Source organism: Anabas testudineus, chromosome 16 (genome assembly GCF_900324465.2).
Source record: "Anabas testudineus chromosome 16, fAnaTes1.2, whole genome shotgun sequence".
Taxonomy (NCBI): Eukaryota; Metazoa; Chordata; class Actinopteri; order Anabantiformes; family Anabantidae; genus Anabas; species Anabas testudineus.
Window position 1 is genome coordinate 1,338,261 of NC_046625.1, and position 23,804 is coordinate 1,362,064.

Genomic DNA, 23,804 nt, shown 5'->3' on the forward strand with positions numbered 1-23,804 from the left:
GTCTTTGACATTAGTTTGTAACCCTTTCCAGATGTATGTAAATCACCAGCTCTTGATCATAGATCCTCTGAAAGCTCCTTTTGGTGAGACATGGTTCACATCAGAGATTCTTCTTGTGAGGAGCAAACTCAAACGTTTGAAGTCGCTCTAGTCCACAGCTCCAAACTGATTTTATGAACTTATGCTAACACCTGAGTCTAACTAGTTTGTTTGAGGTTAGTATTCCAAGGGTTCACATACTTTTTCCACTCACACTCGATTTTTATGGTTGTCCTCAATAAAGACATGAAGATTGAAGACTGTTATTATTTTAGGCACATTATATTTTTTAATACTCTGGACTTAGATGAAGATCAGATCATGTTTTATGACAAATTGGTGCAGAAAACCATGACACAGTCATTTCTAGTAAAACAACTTCAGCAGAGCTTCTGCCATTTTTCATTTTCATCTGTGGTGTCTCATTCATTTAGACAGAGGTTATTCTCCCCTGACACACTTTGAAAATATTAAACTCTCCACTAATTGAATTCTCCCCTTTTCTCCACCTTCCCGTCGCCCGCTCCTTTCCTTTCCTTTCCTCCCTCCTTTCCTTTCCTCCCTCCCTCCTCACTGTCCGTCCTTCCTCCCCTCCTTCTCCCCTCTCTCCTCCCAGCTCTCCGCCCCTCCAGCCAGGCTGCAGTCAGTCAGTCATCCCGGTGTCTCAGTCCCACAGCAGCAGACTCCATTAGAACGGATTTAAAGACCAGGTCACCTGTGAGGCTGCTGACATTTGAAAATCTTCATTTAAGGAGCTCATCTGACGGAACTGGATCCACTGAGCAGCTTCTCATTCATCGTGGATGATGTGGACAAACCCGGTTTTTACGCACAGTTCCCGTTTTTCCGCGGTGATGAGGCTGTCACAGCACACCTGACACCTGAGCCTCCATCTGACAGGTGATCACCTTAAACAGAGGTTTGACACAGCAGGCGACCTGATGCTCAGCGCTGCTGCTTTACGGGAGATTTTCTGCTATTTTTCTGCATTTTTAAACTTTCAAACGCGACTTTCTCTGCAGATACTTTCCTGACTGAGCATTTATATGAACCGTTTCCTCCACAACAGCACGTGGGTTCATCCGGACACATCTCTGGACATTTTGGAGCAGGAACGCACCGAAGAGCCTCTGGCACAGTGACGCGCCTCGTCGCGCCCTCGCTGCTCGTTTGCGGGCATGGCTGGTTATAGGTCGCTTACTGTCACCGCCCCTCCCGTTTGAAATCACCTAAAAACTTCCAAACAGCATGAAGAGGAGAGCTGGCAGCCGCTGAGGTAAAGAGCTGAAGTCTGTTTTATGAGCATCGATTCACATCTGAGAAGATAATCGACGTTTCGACCGCTGCGCGTGTCCGGAGGGAAATGATGCTTTTAAGCCTCATATGATGGTTCCCCCACCAAACAGAGGTGTTGTCATGGACGGGTTAACCTCCTGTGGGGCCCCAGGGGCCCAAATACCAGAGTCCCAACCTGTTCACTAACGATGATCATTTGGGGTTTAAGTTATTTTAAAGTTAGTTTTCAGTAAAATAGTTAATTTAAACTTTTTAACAGATGAACTGAAGAAATAAATGTTTGTCCCTCATCAGAGATGATTCAATACTCAATGCTATAAAATGATGCAGTGAACCCCATACACAGAATATCTGTAACACTGAGGCTTTAAATATGACATCATGTACGTCCAACCCCCTCCATCATATAGAGTTTTAAATATCAAACAGTCTTAACAGTGTAACCTAAGTTTGAAATGTTGAGTCAATCTAAAAACAAAAAAACAAAACCCTAAGTATTCCTAAAATTCAACAAGAGATAAATGGATCAATTCATCCCATGAATATTTAATGTGAAGATCATGTGTTGGTGTTTTCAGCATTTAGAACCAGTTTATGATCAAGATGTCGAACGTGGTAAAAACCTGAGTGATGGGGGGGGGGGGGCTCATTTTTGTAGCTGTAATGGAAAATATTTAGTTGACATTTAGTCTGAACTCATAAAACAACAGTTAAAATGTCTTCGCTGTGCCGTAGGTGAATAAATCAGACACAGAGAGAAGTGACGTTAAATCTGTCTCTGCTCGGGTGGAGCTCACATGTGTCGAGGCTTTATGACCACCTTTATGACAGGATGACCATGTGCCCCCCCCCCCAGCCTGAAATGCTCATGAGACCAGGCCGTACTTGAGAACAACACTCATTACTTTCAGTGTAACTCTGTTTGGACGAGGACGGCAGGGCTGTCCTGTCTCTTTCCAGCTCTGGGGAGTTTTTCTCCCACGACAAAGAAATTATTACTGTGAATTCGAGCTCGACCAACCGAAGCAGGTCCGAGTGTCCTGATGATTTATTTCTGTTTACAGTCCACAGGGATAAATTATTCAGCTGTGGTGGAAGTGGACTGCCTGCTGGACACAGAATGGCCTGCTGGATGGAGGGGGCCACCCTCCTGCTGGCTCTGCTGGGTCTGCTCGACCTTCAGCCGGTCACTGGGTGGTCGTCTCGCCACCTCAGCCTCAGACGTCAAATCCGGGGTCAACACAAACGCCAGCCGCCCCAGAACATCACGCTGGCTGTCATCCTTCCACAGAGCAACACACATTATCCATGGGCTTGGCCTCGCATAGGCCCGGCCCTGGAGCGGGCTGTCAGAACCATTAACGCTGACCCCACCCTGCTCCCCGACCACCACCTCACCTACGCCTTTAAGAACAGCGAAGACAAGAAGGGGATCTGCTCCGAGTCCATCGCCCCGCTCATGGCCGTGGACCTGAAACTGGCCTACGACCCGTGGGCTTTCATCGGGCCTGGCTGCTCCTACACCTCCTCTCCTGTCGGCCTCTTCACCACCCATTGGGACGTTCCCATGGTTACAGCGGGCGCTCCGGCCGTGGCCTTTTACGGTGGAGGGTATCCGTCCATCACCAACACCGGCCCGACCCACAGGAAGCTCGGGAAGTTCGCCCTGCGGATCTGTGAGCACTTTGGGTGGAGGGAACATGTGATGCTCATGTTCAGTGACAACAAGGTGGATGATCGGCCGTGTTACTTCGCCGTGGAGGGTTTGTACACGGAGCTGAAGAGCATCAACATCACCCTCGAGGACCGAGTGTTTGAAGAGAAAAAGCCCATCAACTACTCGCAGATCCTCTCAGACATCCAGAACGACAGCCGAGGTGAGTCAGCACCATCAGCTGAGTGTTTCTATTCCAGATCACACAGAACTGCAGCAGATGGGTCGGAGTAAGTGAGACCGGGCCTGGGACCCTGGGCTCCGTTCAGTCTAGTAGGGTTCTGTTGTGTGGTTATGTCCACAGCCATTAATAATGATTGTTGATGACAGCGTGCACCGCACCAGGACAGTTTACCTCAGACCTTCCTGCTAAGCCAGCTTAAAAAGCCGTACACCAAGCAGACTCACTGTGAGCTGTGGTCACAGGAGGGAAACACCGGATAGTTTTGGAGGCAGGCAGGAAGTGGGAACAGCAGGTTTCTCTATTCACATTTTAGACATTTAACTGATGGAAATGTGCCACAAAGATCTCTGTTTTATTCAGGCTACTGTTCATGTGTACACGTGATTGAGATGCTGCTCGTGAGCTGGTAGCAGCACAGGTGACGCACGTGTCTTTTGTACCAATATGTGAATACAGGTTTGTAGTTTTCTCATTTTCTTAGTGTTGTCTTGTTCAAATCGATCAGTCCAGGTGAGAACACTGTGCTGTAATTGGCTCCAGGATGTGCGTCCTTCTGGGATCAGTCAGCCGTGTTTATTGATGAAAGCACCTTAAAGCCTGATATCGACGTGTGTGAATTTCCTGCCTGTATATGGAATCAATCCGTTTCTTTTTTATCGCCTCAGCTTTTCAGAGTCTCCTGTTTCCAGTAATTCAATTCCAGAAGATTCCTTCAGATACAAACTGCAGGCTGTAAAAAGCAGGACGGTGTCCTTCGTTATAAATAGAGTGTTGTTTTCCAACTCATGTGTTTTGATGAGAATTCAGTTTGAGTCCCCTGCTGAGTCCAGGCTGCAGAAATGAACCACAGCTCAGATAAAATGACAAATAACAGCACAGAGCAAACTGCAGAGTGACAGAATGAGAACCCGGTCAAAGTTCAGCTGTGCTGAAGGCCCAATAAAAGTTAGTTCCCCTGAATTACCTGTGAGTAGTGTCAGGTTCAAGCTTATCATGGTTAAACACGATCATGTGAACAGGATGAAGGACAGAGGGTTGTGGTAGAAAGATGAACACACAGAGTTTTAAATCACTGTGCACTTAAACTTTAGATTTTCAGCTTAAACGTCACAACTTACAGCAGCTGACACGGTTCCCGGCCTTGATACGGATCTGATTTCTTATACTGGTGGGTTTCTTGTATTTAGCCATTCATCAGTAAATCTTTTATACAAACCGCACAGACACCAGCTGCATAAAGCACGTTTAACACCTGAGGTAGTATTGACAGCTGAAGTGTTTGTCAGCGGCAGTACCGGCTATAAATGAGCAGCTGCCAGCTGAATGTGTGAGTATTAATAACAGTAGGTGAATTATCGTCTAGTAACAAATCATCATCAACATCAAGTAACACTCTGTGGGAGGGGAAACACGTTCGAGTCTCACTAACGTGGTCATCAGGTGGTCACAGACACGACTCCACTACAGGCCGTAGAAAACTGCAGCCGTTGTTTGATTTTGAACTAAGCTCTGCGTTCTGTATCAGTTTGGCTTCGTTTTGGACTTTTCATTCATGAATTAGTTAAAAGCAGCGTTCACACTTGGCTCAGTGCGTCCTCCCCTCTCCTCGTGCTTGTTCCTCACCTGCCTTTTGCTCAGCTCTAGTCTTATTTTGCCCTCAGTGAGGTTCACTCTCTTCTTGTTTCATGGTTTATTGTTCATTTTCTATTATGGCCTTTCTTTCCTTCACTCCTCCTCCTCGTATCCTGCATTTGGGTCCAGTTTCCTGATCTGCGACAGCCGGGCTAAAAATAAGTCAGGGCGCTCAGTTCCTCACATTGAGGAGATATGAGTTTCTCACACAGTCAATACAGATGAAAATTGCCCATGTCAGTCTTTGTCTTATCTGACTTCATCCATAAACTGTTAGAAATGTGTCAGCTCTTCATCATGTCTGTGCACATTTTTATTTCTCATACACGCTGTGTGTTTTGAAGATTTCCTTGTTGATTCAGCCGCACAGAACCAAGTTACATAAACTGTCTTCTCATCCTGGTGTCACACTGCTTCGTTTGTCCTCCGTCCACCTCGAGACCAAGCTGAGCATGAGTGCTTATTAACCCAGACATTAGCTCCTGATCCCTGCTGCAGGGCATCGTCGCAGCAGCAGCAGCCGGAAATATGAGCTCAGTCGAAGAGACCACAAGCCAGACAACAGCTCGGTGCTGCAAATGGCTTTGCCCTGAGGACGCAGTGGAAAAGTCTGCATCAGAGAATGATGCAACGCACTTTCACAGTAGAGAAGGTGTTTAGGTGAACCAGTGAACCACCTGCTGATTATTCTTATCAAAATGGATGAATAAAAAAAGACGGGTTATAATTGTTAGGTAAACAACTCACTAAGATAAAGTTAACACTAAAATCTATTGTAAATATATAAAGGAATGAATGAACGACAGTGATGTGTTGAAAACCTCAACACTTTTTGAGTGTAATTAATAAAACTTAATTCACAACAACAAATCTAGAATCAAGTTTATTCTAGGACCAGTGGAAAATGCAGCTTCACCAGAAGTTGAGAACTTTCCTTTGCCTTAAAATATCCAAAACTAGCTAAATAAAAAACCCTTTTGGCCAAACTTTACACTCTTGACATGATGTGAACTAACTTTTCAGCTACTAGATGCTGTAAGAAGTGACATACAGGTTTATTACCATTAATATACAGTACATGTGATCCCAAAGCTACAAGCATTGACAGTGAAGTTGAAAATTAGTGAATTTTGTAGAAATGACTTTAAGAAAATCAAATAACAAAATGAACAGGAAAAGACAGAAAGATGGTGATTTCTGTGTTTTTAGCTTCCCAACATTAAGCTATCGTGCTTTTCTTGGTCTAATCTGACAGTAAGATGAATATCTTTTGGTTTAAAGTGTTGGTAAATCAATCCAGATTTAATAAATCAGTAGAATGGTTGCAGCCCTGAAAAGTGTAAAGGAAGTCTAAATGAATTAGCTCTGGTATAAATGAGGATTTGTTTGACATGAAAATACGATGCTGGTTGATATTTTGTGGGAATAGAAAGTGATTTGGTGTTGCAGTCGGTAATTAACCGGATGAAATCCATGAAAACCAAGGAAAGAGAAAATATTTATTATTGTACGTTTGACTTTAAGAAGAATTGAACCAACACCGTATTCAGCACCTTACTGCCTTCAAGTGTCCTGGGTGGAAATGTAGTGATAGGATTAGTGCAGTTACTGTGCTGCAGTTGAATATCAGAGTAATAAATTCAGCTTCTTCTATCGATCTGTAAACAAGTCGAGAGCACAAACAAACACACCAGTGCTCTCTGGTTCCCACAGAGGCAGAAAACCTCCCGACAGGGCATTTATTAACAAAGGTCACGGACCTGACGCCTTGTATGGAAACTGCAGCCAGCCAATCAGATCTCTAGGTATTTCCTGCCAAACACACTCCGGCTAATTTTACCTTGTGTTTCTGCTTTTTGTCCGCTGATTCAGACGCTGTGATCATGGAGCTTAAAACTTAAAACTTAGTGTTTTTATAACAGGGATCATAGTGTTAAGGTCATTATACAGAGAAGTGACGCAAGAAACTGAAAACCTTTGGAATAATGTCATGTTTTGAGTAAAGAAATAGTCGGACAGTTGTACCTTTACTATTGTCTCCCAGAGGTTTCAGTATTACAGTACAGTAGTACACTGTTGTTGACTGCAGTCGTTTTGCACTTGTCTTTGTCATCATTTCGTTTTTATTGGTGGTCTTTTTGTGGTTGTCTCGTTCCTCATTATTGTCATTTTGCTTTTCTTTACAGTTGCTCTTGTTGGTCATTTTGTGACATTGCAACAAGACATGTTACCAGTCACTTGTGTTAGTAAATCATGTGAAGGCTCAGTTCATGACACTATAAATAAGTTCTTTTTATACTAATGCTCACACAGAGCCGCTGCCGTCTCGGCTCCTTCATGTAGTGTTTACCGTCTGTGGGAACCTTCAGCCAGTTCATCGGTCCCCTCTGTGGTTTTGTACACACCTATTTGCACATGCAGTTCATTCCCTCATTATCAGAAAGGACAGAATATTTCACGTTTGAAACTGTGGTCAGAGGAATTTAAATTTACAGACTTAAAGCTGAGAAGTCAGCAGTTAACAGCAGTGACCAGGTCAGTGTTCTGAGAGTAGATTTCCAGCTCAGCAGAAGGTCGGATCAATAATCACACTGTTTTGTGTCTCATTAATGCGAAGCTGTATGTCTCACACACACTGAGAACTGACACACACACACACACACACACACACACACACACACACACACTCTAATGTCTCTTAGTGTATCAGTGTTATGCTCGACCTGAGGAGGGAGGAAGCTTTGTTTCACTCTTTGCCTCGGTTTTCTCTACATGTGAACATGCCACGTGTCCAGCTGCTGGATAAAAAAAGGTTATGCAAACGGTGTGTGGGACATTCCCTTATCCACTGACAGTCACCATGAGTCAGCAGATCGGGGTTCAGTTTGTTGATTCATGTTTCTAAAGACCCCTCCTCTGCCTGGACGTCTGAGGGGAGTATGGGACTATGGGAGTGACCTCAGATACCTCCGATTGTGTGGTTGGTAAGTCCAAACTAAGAAATGCAGCGACCAGCACATCTGAAGCTCGTTGATGACATGCTTTATCATTCATGTTTAGTCTGTGTGCGGCTTCCTGAAGGCAGCGGTACATCAGAGGCCACAACATTCATACCACCTGTGTCAGAGCTCCTAGTGATCTGCAGTAATGATGCATATACTCTAATAACTCTTGATCCACTAATGGGAGGATGCAGGTAAATAGTAAATATTTCACCCAGTGATTTCAGAGAAGATGCGTGTTTTGGTCTTTATTTGCTTTGGGAGTGATTGAATTCAACTTATTATTATCTGTTCCATGAAAATGATTTGGAAGTTTAAAAAGGAGGCATTCATTTTGAAACACCATTAACAACACTCAGCCGTGCAAGCGGCTACATGTGAACACGTGACAGCAACAACCAGTCTGCAGTGAGAATCTGGATGTTTGCTGAACAAAATGCACAGACAGTGATTCACATCGTGCCTTTGAGTGGAGGAATCAGAGCCCAGTGTGCAGCGGAGAACAAAGCCACAGAGGCGTTCTGTGATTGAACAGCCCTCCAGCAGATTGAGAACTCCAGCTGCTTTTTAAAGTCAATAGCAACCTGAGCAATTAGAACATGAGGGCCGGAGAGGCTTCGTGATGCTGTCATGGACAAACGGACGACCACGTGCAGAAAGTTTTGAGTTTGAACTAATGAGAGATTCCACTGAGCTCGTGTTTCTCCAGAGACCAGACTGAAAGTGGTTAATCTTCCACAGGACGTCTGCTCCTTCTTATCAGCTCTGCTCTAATTAACTGAAGCCAAGTTGTAGTGTAGTTAGCTTTTCACAGCTAACGGAAGCTAATTAAGCTGAACAAGGGTGTAAAGGCTCAATGGAGACCAAGAGAACAGTGAAGCGTTGGACAAGTGATGATTCACAGTTACAGCAACTGAGTTCTTACACCTGTAAATATCAAACAGAGCTCAATAAAAGAACATCTTAGGAAACTGAAGTGTTTTTATTTATTATTTAGTTGGAGAATGATGAAACAGAAGAAGCAGCAAACCCTGCATGTGGTCTCTTGATGAGTGAGTGACAATGAATCATTTTTTAGGTGCTGGTGGAATTAAATTAATTTAATTTCCTGCTTATTTTCCTAATCTAATCTGTTTGAGCACGTTTTTCCATGATGCAGGACAGTGCTACATGTTCTGTATCACTAATGTTCTTCATCTGCTTCACCCTAAAATACCGGCCTCATATCACAGGAACACCTGTATCAGCGAATGACAATAAGAAATATTAGTATCTGCAGTGGGATACTAGGTTCATTGGGATGTAAAGAAACTGTTCTGCCACATCTGTATGCTTCAGTTACAGTGATGCTGTTATTGTGAGGTTTACTTGGCTGTGGCCTTCGTCCTGTGGGGGTCCAGACCTGCTGAGGTTTACCCTGCGTTTGCCTTGTACCTCGTACACTGCTCTGAGAAATGTAAATTTCACCTCACTACACTTTATTTTAATTAAACCCTGCGCGACTGAAGAACCCGGCTGACTGATCGTTCTGCTGGAGTCTCAGCATTAGAGCTAATTAACGTGTCTGGAGACAAACTTTGCTGTTTGAGTGAAATAAACCATGTGCACGTATCAGAGGGGTGGGGGCATCTGATAAGACCCAGTATTGTTTCTGACTAACTATGGATTGAGCCAACATTAACAAAGTGGAATTTGAAAATGACAGGAAAACAACAGTAAAGTTGGAATCATGAGCCCCTCCCCTGAGAGATCAGTGCAGTGCCCCATGCTTCCTGTGTTTATTCTCTCATTATCAGTCCACTCTCTGCCATATGTCGGCTTCCATATCACACAGAAGCCAGCAGAATTAGAGCCAAAGCCAGCAGCCTGGCAGCCTCTCTGGTTTCCTCTGAATAATGTTGTGCTCTCAGTGCAGCAGACATCTGTCCATCTTGGTCCTGGTCCTGGCAGCATGCCCTCCAGCCTATTTTCAGCTGCTCAGATACATCTGATGTGACTCTAATAATGTTGATTAATGTATCTCAATACATTTCCTGGCACCGGAGTCTGAGCACAGGAAGGTTTCAGGATATTTTTTACTAAACAAACCACCTTCAACATGAAAGGGAGCATGTTTCAGTGGCCTAAACTAAAACTGAGATGAAAGCTTTCTGTACATCCCAATTGGGGCTTAATTATTGCCCAGCCTGCAGTTTTAGCTGCTGCTGGTTCATCCACAACTTCTCTGGCAAAACAGAAAATATCTGTGCATGTGTTGTGATTAGTCCATAATAATTCATGATCACTGTCGCTGTCTGTGCATACCTGCTCTAAATAAATCTGGTTACAGGCGTCTCCAGCTGCTCATTTCATAATTCTCATCTAAACACAAACCTGATTTCCCCTGGTAGATTTCTGTTGGAGAGTGCTGAGTTCTCTACCATGTACACATGTATCCAGGGTTACACTGCTCATGTTAATGATTACGTCACATTCGTTTCAGAGATCAGACATAACACTCTGCGGAGACTTGAAGAGACGTGCTATTAACCTGACACCAGTCTTACTCCAACTCTAACTTTATCCAGTAGATCGTAACAGTCCTAGAATCCCCCTTCTCCACGTCGCCCCGACCAAAGGAACACGTGTCATTTATCATGAATCATTAATAATCATTAATAATCATCGACATGCTCTAACATGCTTGATAAAACTCACAGGACGTGTAGATTAGCGAAGAAATTAAACATCTTAAATGCTTTTGAATAAAAGGATTTTATAAAATGCTGCGCTCGTGCTTAATATACATGCATAACATTCACTGTCTGCATTTTTCTACATATATTTAGTGTCTGCTGCTGGGATGTAATGTGAGCATGATTAATGTCTTTATGATTCTCCAAATGAAACACACATTGTCCAGGTTTGGGACAGATGGTCTTAGTTATATATTAACTCATGCAAGTCATCATTTTTCATGCTTTAAGCCATGAAAGAGAGAGAGAGAGAGAGAGAGAGAGAGAGAGAGAGAGAAGAGAGAGAGAGGGAGAGAGAGAGAGAGAGAGAGAGAGACCGAGAGAGAGAGAGAGACCGAGAGACGAGAGAGAGAGCGAGGAGAGAGAGAGAACAGAGAGAGAGACAGAGAGACGAGTATATAAGAGAGAGAGACAGAGCACCAAGAGAGGAGGCGAGAGAGAGAGAGAGCGAGAGGAAGCCAGATCAAGAAGAGATACAGGGAGACGAGAGCAACATAGCGAGAGAGAAGACAGAGACAGGAGAGGCGACAGAGAGTAACGAGAGTAGAGATACAAGGTTACCGAAATATATGTATACAGCGAGCTCATAGATAGATCTTCCTTATAACGAGACCTCGAGACGGAGATCTCTTCTCGAGAGTCTACAGTAGATGAGAGCGAGAGAGTCTATGACAGAGACATATAGAAAGTCCAGATAGAGAAGACAGAGAAATTTAGTCATAAATCAGAGACAGAAGCTACATAGACCGCAGAGAATAGATGTATACGACAGGAAATAATAGAACACTCTTCGCCGAAACCTCCCGAGATCAGAAAATACCCTTACCGCCGAGCTCCTTGGAACCGGATAGCAATCTTAGTCATTGGAACCTGGTGTAAAAGTTGTGTAGAGCAGGAAGTCCTGTGTGCAGACTCCAGGCGTCCACCATGAATTCTCTCTTATAACTTGTGCAGTCTGAGGACGTCACGCTCCCTCTGTGGGGGAAAACCATCTCTAGTAAACATCATCTCCAACAGCTATTATAAAAAAAACTATTTGGCAAAGCAAATCGTGATATATAAATATTTTGCAGGAGACAGAGTTGAACCAGGACCTGAGGGTTCACAACTAATGCATGAATGATTTATACCCACTGCATAACTTGTAAATGTTATATTATAGTGTGGCTCGAAATGAGGAAGTGATGGAGACTCGATTTGTGCATGTGATCTCTTGATACCTCATTAAACATGTATGTACACTATGAACACGAACTCATGGTGAAACCAGCAGCTGTGGTCTGATCTAAATTTCAAAAGAACAAGCGCATTAGTTTTGCTTGGAGGTGAATTTGCTTGTTTGGCTGCAACATGTCAAACGTCCCGAGCAGCTCTGTGGCAGCTGCTGGCAGCTCAAACACACTGAGCTTTGGTGGAGTTCTGTAGACTCCTACCGAAAGCCTATCACCCGGCTATGGAAGAATCTGTTTCGCACGCCTCGCAAGTCGTGTGAGTGTGAGAATCAAGGATCTTTACGCTACACAGTTTCTGCTCATGTCCGTCGGCGTTTCAGTGTTTGTTTCAACTGCCTAGCCGATGTTCGCTGCTAACGGCACTTCCCGCTACATGCTTGTCTAGCTACAATCATGGCATTTATATATCGACTCACACAAAAACTGAAGGCACGTCATGTATCTGCGTGTCTATTTCGCAACAGTAAACTACAAAAAGATGCTGAGGCATAAAAATGTATTCGTCGAGGGTCGGGAGTACATATGATGCCAATTATAAATGAGTATAAGCAAAAGGAGAGCGCACATGTCAGCTAACCCTATCGTGTGAGTGCTCAAAATCTACACACTGCTCAGTGTGTCGCGAGCGATAAATTAGTATGAGATCTGTAATTTCGGGATCGGAAGGCGGTAGTAGAAAAGGAATCTTGCATGGAAAGTGGCGGTTCATAAATAGATGATGAGAGCGCGAGTAGTGATATAGGGATGCACAGGGCACAAAGGAGTGACGGACAGGGAAGGGCACCTGGGAGTGTGGACGATCGAGGGCAAGTTGGTTCTGGCGATACAGACAGCTGGTGGTAGACAAAGCGAGGGCGGATACGATGGCAGATGTAGGAATGTGCCTGACAGTCCGCAGCTCCACTAGTGGTGGGTAAACACACAAGGTGGATGGCGGACTCCATACAGAACGCAATAGCTTATAGTTACTGTTTAACACGGAATTCACACGCAGCAGGCACGCCGTAGATCGTGGCTGACATCACATACAGCCACCAGGAAGCGAATAGTCACTGCGCTCGCAGCTATCACGATAGACACAAAGAACTTTTTCACAGGTTCCATGACTAAAGCGTCATTTGCTCGTCGCGAGGCGCCCATCGGATGGAGGGCGTGCAGAGGAGAACTAAGGGAGGAGAAGGAAAGTGAAGTACGAACGATGCAAATGGCCTCTGGTCTAATCATCAGACATTTCTAACTGGTGATTTATCTAAGCATCACAGTGTGTGTGTTTCGTGTCCTTTCAGCCAGGAAGAAGCTGACAAAGTGATGATCAAGATAACGCAATGCTTTTATATTAAAACATTATAGTGTGGTAGGCCTCATATGACACCGTGAGGCTGGAGAAAATGAAACAATTAAAGGAGATCAGACCTAGAAAACCCAGTGAGTGACACAGTTTCCTGGCACCAAACATCTAGTCCTGAAAGGAAAACGATTTTAACCTTTTACAGCTGAAAAGTGGAAAATTATCTCAATTCTAAAGAAAATCTCATGTTGAAATAAAAAAAAAAGTAATTGACTCAAAGGTTTGCTTTTCACATGAATGTATTTTGCAGGGTAGGTGTTGTGGTCGTGCTCCACTCAGCTGACACGAGGCTACAAATTACTTCAGCTGAGTTTAGATGTTCGTACACCAACATCCTGTTTTAGGCTTAAAACAATGAACTTAAAGCATCACAGTTCTCGCTTTACAACAGTTAGAGACAGAACCGAGACGCAACAGCTGCGATAAACTGTGGTCACATCTCTGTTCTGAGGGTTCACTCCTCGTTTGTGTGACTCGTTTCTTGAATCCTAATAAATCTGTAGTTACTAAAGGATTGTTGTTAATTAGCCTACATCCTGCTCTTTGTTTGGCTCCTGGCTGTTGTCACCGCCTTGATTCTCGTTGTCATGGTGGCGAGGTGAGCAGCCGATCATCCTGAACAAATCTACCCACAAGGTCGTGCTTCAGCCCTCTTTTCCTCTTCCTTGCTGGTGTCCTGGTCCATATGGCAGTAGTTAAAGATTAATATGCTGGAATCCCACAGCCAAGGAGCTGAAGGACTGGAGTGATCCCAAACTGAACCGGTAACTGAGAACATTTACACCATCCCAAAGATCTAGATACGAAGTTTAGTGGGTTCACGACCGTCTGACTGATCTCATGTCTCTGCACAACGATTAGCAGCATCTGTTTGGTCCTTCAGTGTCTTATTTGTTCTGTTTCTTTGTGTTGGAGCTGTTTGTGTTTCTCACACAACCACTTTGTACCCTGATGTTTGAAATCACTGATTAGCATTCACTGCTTCATTTGTATGTTAAGAATAAATCTTGATGAATAATAGTTTCTCATCCACCCACAACTTGTCTGTTGGTTCCCAGGTTGAGTTTTGGTGTCTGGAAAGTTGTTGCATGTATGTTTTGACATGTTTGGAGCCTGTTAAGCGATAAGTGCTGAAGCACTTTGAAGTGAAACCAGATCAGATACCTACGTGTTGATGAAGCAGGATGAATTTACAGTCAGACTCCCAGCAGCTGCAGAGGACAGGACACTGCAGATCACTCTGATAGGTCACAGTGTGCTGTCCCACACTGGAACCTTTGGTTTCCACTTATCATAGACTGAGAGCATCAGTGATCAGTCCAACATGTGCAAATGTTTTTGTTTCTGGCTTATTAGACAGTAACAACTATCATTCAGCAAGAGTAACTGGGCTTTAATACAATAATGTCAAGAGCTGAGAGCTGTGGCTCTTATTTCCTACAGTTCAGTCAAACTAAAAGAGAAAAGATTTCTGTGAAAAGCAGGAATAGTTTTTATAACCAATAAATATTTAAATCCTCATTTATCCACCCCTTTAAGTTAAGTAGGGCAACAAGAATGCTACTAGTTTTATTTCTGAATAAATCAGGCAGGAAAAATGAGTAAGCTGATTTCTAAACTGCCATGAACCATCTAACAAAGGCCATCAGGACCGACAGATGTTTTGGAGGAATGGTCACTATGTGCAGCCAGAACCACTTCAATGGGAGTTGGAATTGATTCTGAAAGTTTCTGGAAAATGATTCTTCAAAAAAAAAAAAAAAAAAGAATTCCCTCTTTTCAATGCGTCTCGGTCCCTCAGTCTGTTTTAAAAGTGTTTTATATCGTATATCTAGTTAGAAGAATGATTTTGTTAGTCGGTATAAAATGAGGCCAGAGTTGGAACGTGGGGGGGTGCAGAGCTTTTGTTCTGGTGGGTCATGATCTTCCTCTGCGGGAGGCTCCTCTGAGACTCTGAACAGAGCGAAAGCACATGATGCTGTTGTGTCAGAGTGCAGCTTCATTTTCAGCCCCACACAGCTTCGGCCTCAGTCAATTATCTCCCCCAACGAGAAACCTTGGACCTGGGCATGAAGCCAAATGGACTGTACACTGAGTGGGAAATATGTGACAGGCGTATCAAGCTGCTGCCACTTCTGACCAACCTGCATTACAAATCCTCCAAAGCTCATGTGCTTCTCTTTATCTGCAGCTCATCCTTCCTCCATCCTTAATGCAGAGAGTCTCTTAACCATTTACTGACTGTAGAGTCACTGCAGCACGGACCAATCTGTAAACCAAGAAACCAGTGATTACCTGCAGCATTCAAACCCCCTTTCAGTCAGATGTAATTCCATGTGACTGCATGTTTATAACATGAACAAATAGTGGAAAGGAATGCCTGCACCGTCCAGGCCAGTTTGAATAAATTGAAATTCAACATCTCTGCTTATGAAATATGTCTATATTAGGTCAGTTTCTGTTTTTAGGTCTCAAATCATTGTTATAAATGAGACGTACAGACAGAACTCTGGCATCTGTCATACCTCAACACAACTGATCATTCATAGCACAGTATTGTTGTAAATGTTGAATCACCGGTTTGGTTTAGTTCAGTGAAGCTTTTCCATTATGTGACGAGCACGTCTGAAGAGTCGTGCTTGTAGCTTCTCTGCATCTGTCTCCTGTGTGCTGCTCAGCATGAAGTGTGTATTCGCTTTTAGAGTTTTTCTCTGAAAACAGCTTCATCCTGTTCGAGTGAACCATAACAGAGAAGCTGTTTTCAGACATGCACTGGAATCCAGAACTTCTCCAGACATTACCCGGAGGAGCTGTATGGGAGATATACTGTACCTACATGACATACCCTGTCAGCTCCTTATTACAAAGCCCCAGTTATGTCCCATTGTGAATTCACAGTGTTGTTGGGAAGTATTTACCATTCTCTCTGGTGTTGTTCCACATTTCTCTCCCTCATGAAACAGCAGTTATATAATTAACAAATAGTTCTAGTTGTTCTTATTTAGCATTTCTAAAGGCCCCACTGTTGCACACAAAAGGGTCTAAAAGGGTCTGAAAGGGTCTGAAAGGGTCTGAAAGGGTCTGCAGAGCCCACACGAACACGTCATGAATATGATGCTGATTTTTCTTGTGAGTTTTTTAAAGAACAATTTTACTTCAATTTACTTTCTACTTAAAATAAACATATTGGTCAATGAGGCTCAATGTTCACATGTGGAAACAGTTTAAGTGAAGCAGAGAGGAGCTGCAGATTCAGTCGACACTGTCACATTAATTTGTGCTTTGATTCGCAGTAAAACTATGAATTATAGTTACTTTAATCCTTCAGGTGCTTTTGTTGTTTGCCAGTTGCCTCCTAAAAGAGAGAACAAGCTCTTATTTCTTCTTGTCTGTAAAAGTAAAGACTCAAACCAACAATGAAGGTCTCCTGCTAAGTGTATATGTCAAAGAGATAACCTTAAGGTTGTTCAGAAACTCTAAATAACAGCTTTAGGCACAGGGCGCCGCAAAGATTTAACCTAATAATAAAATGAGTGATGTGGTCGAACAACAGACAGCCTGTTAACATATCCTCAACAGCAGCGGTCAAAGAGCAGGTGTTTGTTCTGCTTGTGTTTCAGTGATATTTAGCAGGTGGACACAGCTCCACAGTGCTGCTGTTAGTCTGACATTTGGTTAATGGGTGTAAATCCTGTCGTACCTCTCTCTCTCTGCTATTTGTGTAAGGTGTGCTCTGAAAGAAGTAGAAATAAAACACATACTGTGTAATGAAAGTTTGAAGGTACACAGCAGAAATTAGAAGCACTACGTTTGGCCATTGCAACAAATCCACAGTCTGTGTTGCATCTGATACTGGTCCTGCTGGTATAGAGTTTAAATCTGAGCCACAGTCTTATTCATATCATAGCGAGTTACTGTGTACGAACACATTGAGTTTCTGCCAAAAGCTGAGTCATAATTGAAACTTTCAGACCTGTTGTTTAGTAAACCTGATAAAAAATAGCATTAATAATAATTTAGCACTTTTTTTATAGATAAAGGACTTTATTGTCCATGTGGAGTAGTTAAATAATATATAATAGAAATAAGAAGAAGAACTAAGTAAACAGTACATTACTATACAGTAATTAAAAAGTGTAGCTACAACAAGCAGATGTTGGAAAACAAACCAGCTCATCATCATATGTTCATATGTCAAACAAACACATTCCAACATTTCTTCATGACGTTGATTTTTATCATTTTATCACCTTCAAATGTTTTTATTTTCCTCGCTTCAGCTCATGCACTAAATTCAATTCAATTCAGTTTTATTTGTATAGCGCCAATTTACAAGTTATCTCAAGGCACTTTACAGTGTTTATGGTTTAAGACCTTACAGAAAATATTTATACAAAAAATTATAGAGAAAACCCAACAATCCCATTCGAGCAAGCTTTAGGCAACAGACTACAAACACTCAAACTGTTGCTGAGGAGCAGCAGGAGATGAATGATATGCTAAGTAGTAGAGACACTGTTCTTCTCTGCTGTGATGCTGAGCTACACTCGGGTGGCAGCGGTGCGTCCGAACACTCAGTGGCATCTCTTCACCACCAAACTGCTCTGATTAGCTCGAGTGAAGGAAGAAGAACACGTAGCCCCAAAACAAAAGAAGCAACCAGAGTGGAATTGAAAGGCTCAGGACCCAATGAAGAAGCTGATAGACCTCTCACTCCCTCACACAAAGACCTAATTAACGAGCCTAATGTGTGTACGAAGCAGGATCCACAGCGACATTATGCACCAGAACAGTTTGATTGCAGATTTCACAGCAGTAACTCGATGCGATTAGCTGTGTCAGCTATTTGTGAAAGCTCGTAATAAAGACGTGCAAAAGCAAACACAGCGTATTAAGACATTATTTCCTCTGATCTGAGTATGTCAAGACTAGAACCTGTTACAAAGTGAGAAAAGGAGACGTGAAAGATGAAATTCAAGCTGAAGCAAAACTAAATTTGCCTCCAACCTCATCACGTGTTTTTATCCAGATGTTCCCGCGTTGCTTCAGTCAGTCAATAAGTGTCTGACTGAGGGTTCATTTCTCCTTCATGTCTGATTCTGGTAATCAGGTTGAAGTAGCGTCTGTGTGCTGTGATCCCTCGTGCATCAGAATCGCTTTGGGTCGTGTTGAGACATTACCACTGTGTCACAAAGTCACTTTTGGAACGAGTGCCGAGTGATCGGTCTATTCCCCAGACTGTCTGCTGTCCTGTCTACAGGTGATGTGTCTTTTACTGTAGGCTGACTGTCCTGATCAAGGGTTATATTTGATTTACATGAATTCATCAGTGTCATCTGAAAAGATCTGCCATGGCAGTGGCTAACAACGAAGAGCTGCGGGCCGAATGCTTCCTACTCGGACATTTGCTGATGATTTTTCACATCTCACACGTTTTCACTCTCCTGTGCAGAAGCCTCCAGTTTGCTGTTGGTCAATATGAAAACATCCGACTGAATGAAAGTGCTTTGATCAAGTGCTGCATCCTTTGTGTGAAGGAGAGCAGAGCTTCCCACTCCCCTGACTGGAAGACTGAGTGTGCACGTGTGTGTGTGTCTGAATGTTTGACAAAGAGACACCTGACATTTCTCTGAGTGATTTTAATGAGTTTTCTTTCTGCAATCAGCACTAAACGTAGGCAACATTAGAGCAGCAGAGGGGGGGTGCACATTTATCTATAAAAGAACAGGGATCAGCTGTCGTCTAAATCAAAGACTGTAACGGCACAGCTAGAAGAGTGGGAAAGGTTAGAAGCAGCGGTATTTGTCTTGACATTTGTCCTTTGGTTGAGATGATTCCTGTCTGCACACTGATACTATGTGTATGAGCCTTATGAGAAAAATCTTATTCTATGTTACTCTGATTACAGAACTCTTTATTATTTAATGATCCTGTAGTCGCTCAAATCCTTTTTCAAGCAAGTATCCAAAGATGTTGTGGCTCCAGCTTCTCTTAGTTCTCCTTGTTGCCTGTTTGTGTCAGAGCTCAGGTACAAATTCAATCCCTGCTTTCTGTCAGTCCGTCCCGTGTCTTATCTCATCTTCACGTACGTGTCCAGTGCAACCTCGAGTGGAAGCTGGAATCTTTGTGAGTCAGGAAATGTGCAGGGGTCAGAGGTCAGGGTGGACTGCTGTGTAACACCTGTGTCTGCACCTTGACCTTTGACACACAGTCAGCTTGACACTGAGGCTGTGGTTTGTCTTTGTTTAACTAAAGGCCCCTGTTCACTAAACTAAACTATAAGTTGTAATGTGCTGTAAAGTACCGTTTATCCAGGATCTGCTGAGTCACCACTCAGCCAGCATCAGCTGTGATTTGGTTTCAGCAGCTGTAAACTCGCCTCAGTATCAAGCGAGAGAAAGCTTTTAGCCCCTCACCGTTTACTTCCTGCTCAGAGGTCATTAAAGCCTGAAACAACACAGGCAGCCGGACAGGAACGGCAAGTCTGAGGAATGTCATCACCCCTCTGGAGACTTCCTGCAGCTCCGACATCGAGACTCAGATCTGGGAGGAATCCAAGAAGCTGTGGGCGCTCAGCATCCGAGAAACAGAGAAAGAGCGTGTGTTAAAATACTATCTACTGTATGTTACCTGAGTCAGGTCAGGTGGGTTATTCAGAAAGCGACTGAACCAACATACCTGTGAAAAGTCATCACGTCTTTGTATAAGTTTTACACTGTCAGAAGTATAAAAACATTTTTAGTGATGGACAGATCCCATTTTCTCTGGATTGCATCTTGAACACGTCTTGTTGACTTGTCGTCCATCTGATGACACAGGGAGAAGGGGAAGCAGCTAAAATCCCTTCGTCTTCATCCCCTGTTATTCTTCATCAGAGAAAAACCTAAAAACTGTGTGAAAGCAGCTCCTGACTAACTTCAGTGTAAACAGAGAGCGATGCTGTGTTAAAATAATGAATTCCATCAATAACATATTGACTTTGTGCCGAATCTCAGCTCCTGAAAACTCCCTCACTCGGAGGCTTAATGGATTTTTCTGTGTAACTACAGAAGTGAGCAGCTGACGCTTTCAGAACGAACACTTTTAAGTGATAAATGCCGTTGATCTCCCTCCTGACAGATGAGTCAGTGTGATCAGCAGCTAATCTCGCCTCCAGCTGCACGAGGCGCTGTGGGCGGCCTCGGCTGCTGTGCGGACGTGGTGCCGGCTCGCCGCCGTGTTATTGATTATTATTTCTCCTCTCGCCTTCAGATACACACAAGTCAAAACCACACTGAAGAAACAGAGGATTAAAGCAGATAGAGAGACATTTGCTACTAATTGGATCTTCTCACGTCTGATTGTAGAAATGACATGTTGATAACTGTCCCGCTGCTCTGGCTCCAGCTCTGAGTTTGGCAGCTGATATTGTCGCTCTGATGACTCTCAGTCCTGCTGTAAGAGTTGATGTCTGTGTCTGTTTGCTTTAGTAGACTGAAGCTAACATCTCAGTGAACTTTACTTTCAATTCTTCTTCTTCACTCTAACACATCAATTAGTTGTTTCTGCAACTTTGTGTTTTGATGGTGCCGTGATCAAATAGTGATTGTGCTTGTTAGACATTACATTACGCTGTAAGAGCTCGTGTGAGATGACGACTAGTTAATGATTTCTTGCAGTGGTGGAGGCAGATTTAATCTTGCTTTTCCATTACAAGCTCCTTTCTTTAACCCTTAAACCACCACTGCCCCAAATTTCATTAACTCAGCACTACGTGCTGCTGGGTAGTTTCACAGTGGAGATGAAAAAAGGTTTAATGATTAATAAAACAAACTACAGTATAATCAGATTCTGAAAAATAACTAGCTGCTATAGTTATATTTAATATGTCTTGGGTGGTTGCGCAGCGATCTGATGTATAAAACGTTAAGCTGTTATTAATGAAATACTTTAATGAATGTTATTCTGCTTTAACATCAGTCCTCCTCTGCATTAACATGCCAATGAAATACCTGTCACACAAATGTTGAGTACAAGGAAACATTTTTGGATCATTACCACTAAAATTCAGCATAAATATTTATTTCGTGGGCTATTTTGACACTTAATCAACATATTGAAGTGAATATTTTTAACGTAGTGCATCACTTCAATAACTAAATAAAAATATGATGTGTTGTACTAACAAATGGCTTCTTTTTAAACTTTCTCCAAGATGCCATGAAGTAGACATTTAATGTCCCGGCTCCCTGGAAGGTGTTAACTGAGAAGTTCAACCAATCAGGTTTTTCTCAGGTTTTCCACCTTTCTGTGTCCTGTCCAATCAAAATGTGTTTCTGTCCATAAGTGAAAGCTCATTGGTTCACACTGAGGTTTGTCTGAATGTTGACATGTTGACATCTAGATCAGATGGTGTAACAGCTGAAGCCTTTTGGTTTGAACCTAAAGGAAAATGAGGCTCGATGGATGTTTTAGTGTCTTTGCTCACATATAAAAAGTCTTTTCTTTAAGAGGTTTGTAGCACAGATGGTTGCAAAGCTAAGAAACTGGGAAACATCAGTCCAAGTCATAAAAGTAGCTGTAAAATGAGGTGGAATCAGATGTTTGGTCCTTTGTGAAGAAGCAGGACTAAACTCTGTGACTGTGAAGAGACCTGCAGACCCTCGGCCGGTTCTCGGCACTAAACAAACTACTGGTGAGACTCAACGAGACCAAGACCGTGATGGAGTTTACTAAAGGTTCGTTAGGTTAGGTTAGTAACCAGGAGAATTGTTATGGTTGTTAATGTTGATGTCTGTACATACGAAAGTGCTGATTTAAAAGATGATAAAAACGATTCAGTTGGTTCAGACGTGTCATGAACGAGGTCCATTGTTTGGCTGTAGGTTGAATGTTGTTGGACTCTGGACCAACCTGCTGCTGAATGAACCTGATTCAGGTTCAGGTTATTTATCCAGAGACTTCCACAAAGTGTGAGTCCCACAGCAGCTGCATTTGAAGCTAGTTGTTTTATTGCAGTGGTGCACTCTGGGACTTGTAGTTAACACTTGAACCTCTGACTGATGAGGTTTGATTTATTTTGTTCAGAGGTCCAGGTGCTGTTAAACTTCCTCACTAACCTGTAATGTGTTCCTGCAGCTACTTGCACATTGACTAAAATAATCTCCCTGTTCGTCCTTTTACAGTGATGTTTGTCTGCTGCTCTCCTGACGTCTTCAGGAAGTTGATGGTGCACTTCAGACGGGCGAATCTTCCTCATGAGCAGTACGTCTTCTTCCACATCGACGTGTTTGGAGAAAGCCTGAACTCCAAGCACCGGCAGCCGTGGGCACACGGGGATGAGGACGATGCCATCGCTAAGGATGCTTTCCAGGTAGGAAGTCACTTTCCAGATAAAGGTTAGGCAGGTTAGGTTGATTTCTCCAGCTCAACATCACGTATTAAATGGATCATACAGAACGACAACGACAACAACTGGTGACTCACTGAAACTGCTTCTTCCAGTTTCTTATCAACGTGACAGAGATGCCATGAAACTGTCCTGCGCCCACTTCTACTGTCCTGCGCCCACTTCTACTGTCCTGCGCCCACTTCTACTGTCCTGTGCCCACTTCCACTGTCCTGTGCCCACTGCTACTGTCCTGCGCCCACTTCTACTGTCCTGTGCCCACTTCTACTGTCCTGTGCCCACTTCCACTGTCCTGTGCCCACTTCCACTGTCCTGTGCCCACTTCTACTGTCCTGTGCCCACTTCTACTGTCCTGTGCCCACTTCCACTGTCCTGTGCCCACTTCTACTGTCCTGCGCCCACTTCTACTGTCCTGCGCCCACTTCTACTGTCCTGTGCCCACTTCTACTGTCCTGCGCCCACTTCTACTGTCCTGCGCCCACTTCTACTGTCCTGCGCCCACTTCTACTGTCCTGCGCCCACTTCTACTGTCCTGCGCCCACTTCTACTGTCCTGTGCCCACTTCTACTGTCCTGCGCCCACTTCTACTGTCCTGCGCCCACTTCTACTGTCCTGCGCCCACTTCTACTGTCCTGTGCCCACTTCCACTGTCCTGTGCCCACTTCTACTGTCCTGCGCCCACTTCTACTGTCCTGTGCCCACTTCTACTGTCATGCGCCCACTTCCACTGTCCTGCGCCCACTTCCACTGTCCTGTGCCCACTTCTACTGTCCTGCGCCCACTTCTACTGTCCTGCGCCCACTTCTACTGTCCTGCGCCCACTTCTACTGTCCTGCGCCCACTTCTACTGTCCTGTGCCCACTTCTACTGTCCTGCGCCCACTTCTACTGTCCTGCGCCCACTCTCCTGTCCTGCAGCCCACTTCTACTGTCCTTTCGCCCACTTCTACTGTCCTGTGCCACTTCTACTGTCCTGCCCCACTTCCCCCTGTCCTGTGCCCACTTCCTACTGTCCCTGTGCGCCCACTTCCACTGTCCTGCGCCCACTTCTCCTGTCCTGTGCCCACTTCTACTGTCATGCTGCCCCACGTCCTACTGTCCTGTGGCCCACTTCTACTGTCCTGTGCCCCCACTTCCTACTGTCCTGTGCCCCACTCTACTGTGCATGAGCCCACTTCTACTGTCCTGCGCCCACTTCTACTGTCATGCGCCCACTTCTACTGTCCTGTGCCCAC

At 43.9% G+C, this 23,804-nt stretch overlaps 1 protein-coding gene across 2 annotated transcripts in view; it reads left to right on the top strand.

Moving 5' to 3' along the window:
* The first annotated feature begins 684 nt into the window (after positions 1 to 684).
* LOC113170924 (atrial natriuretic peptide receptor 1-like) overlaps positions 685 to 23,804 on the top strand; it is a 52,072-nt gene continuing 28,952 nt past the window's right edge. Inside the window, exons 1-4 of one of the 2 annotated variants that reach the window (XM_026373242.1) lie at positions 685 to 939; positions 1,109 to 1,315; positions 2,400 to 3,212; positions 22,347 to 22,534. In XM_026373242.1, coding sequence (XP_026229027.1) covers positions 2,456 to 3,212; positions 22,347 to 22,534 — 945 coding nt within the window. In that variant the 5' untranslated portion in view covers positions 685 to 939; positions 1,109 to 1,315; positions 2,400 to 2,455. Of the gene's footprint in view, positions 1,316 to 2,399; positions 3,213 to 22,346; positions 22,535 to 23,804 lie in introns of both variants that reach the window. The other variant, XM_026373243.1, reaches the window with a different exon arrangement.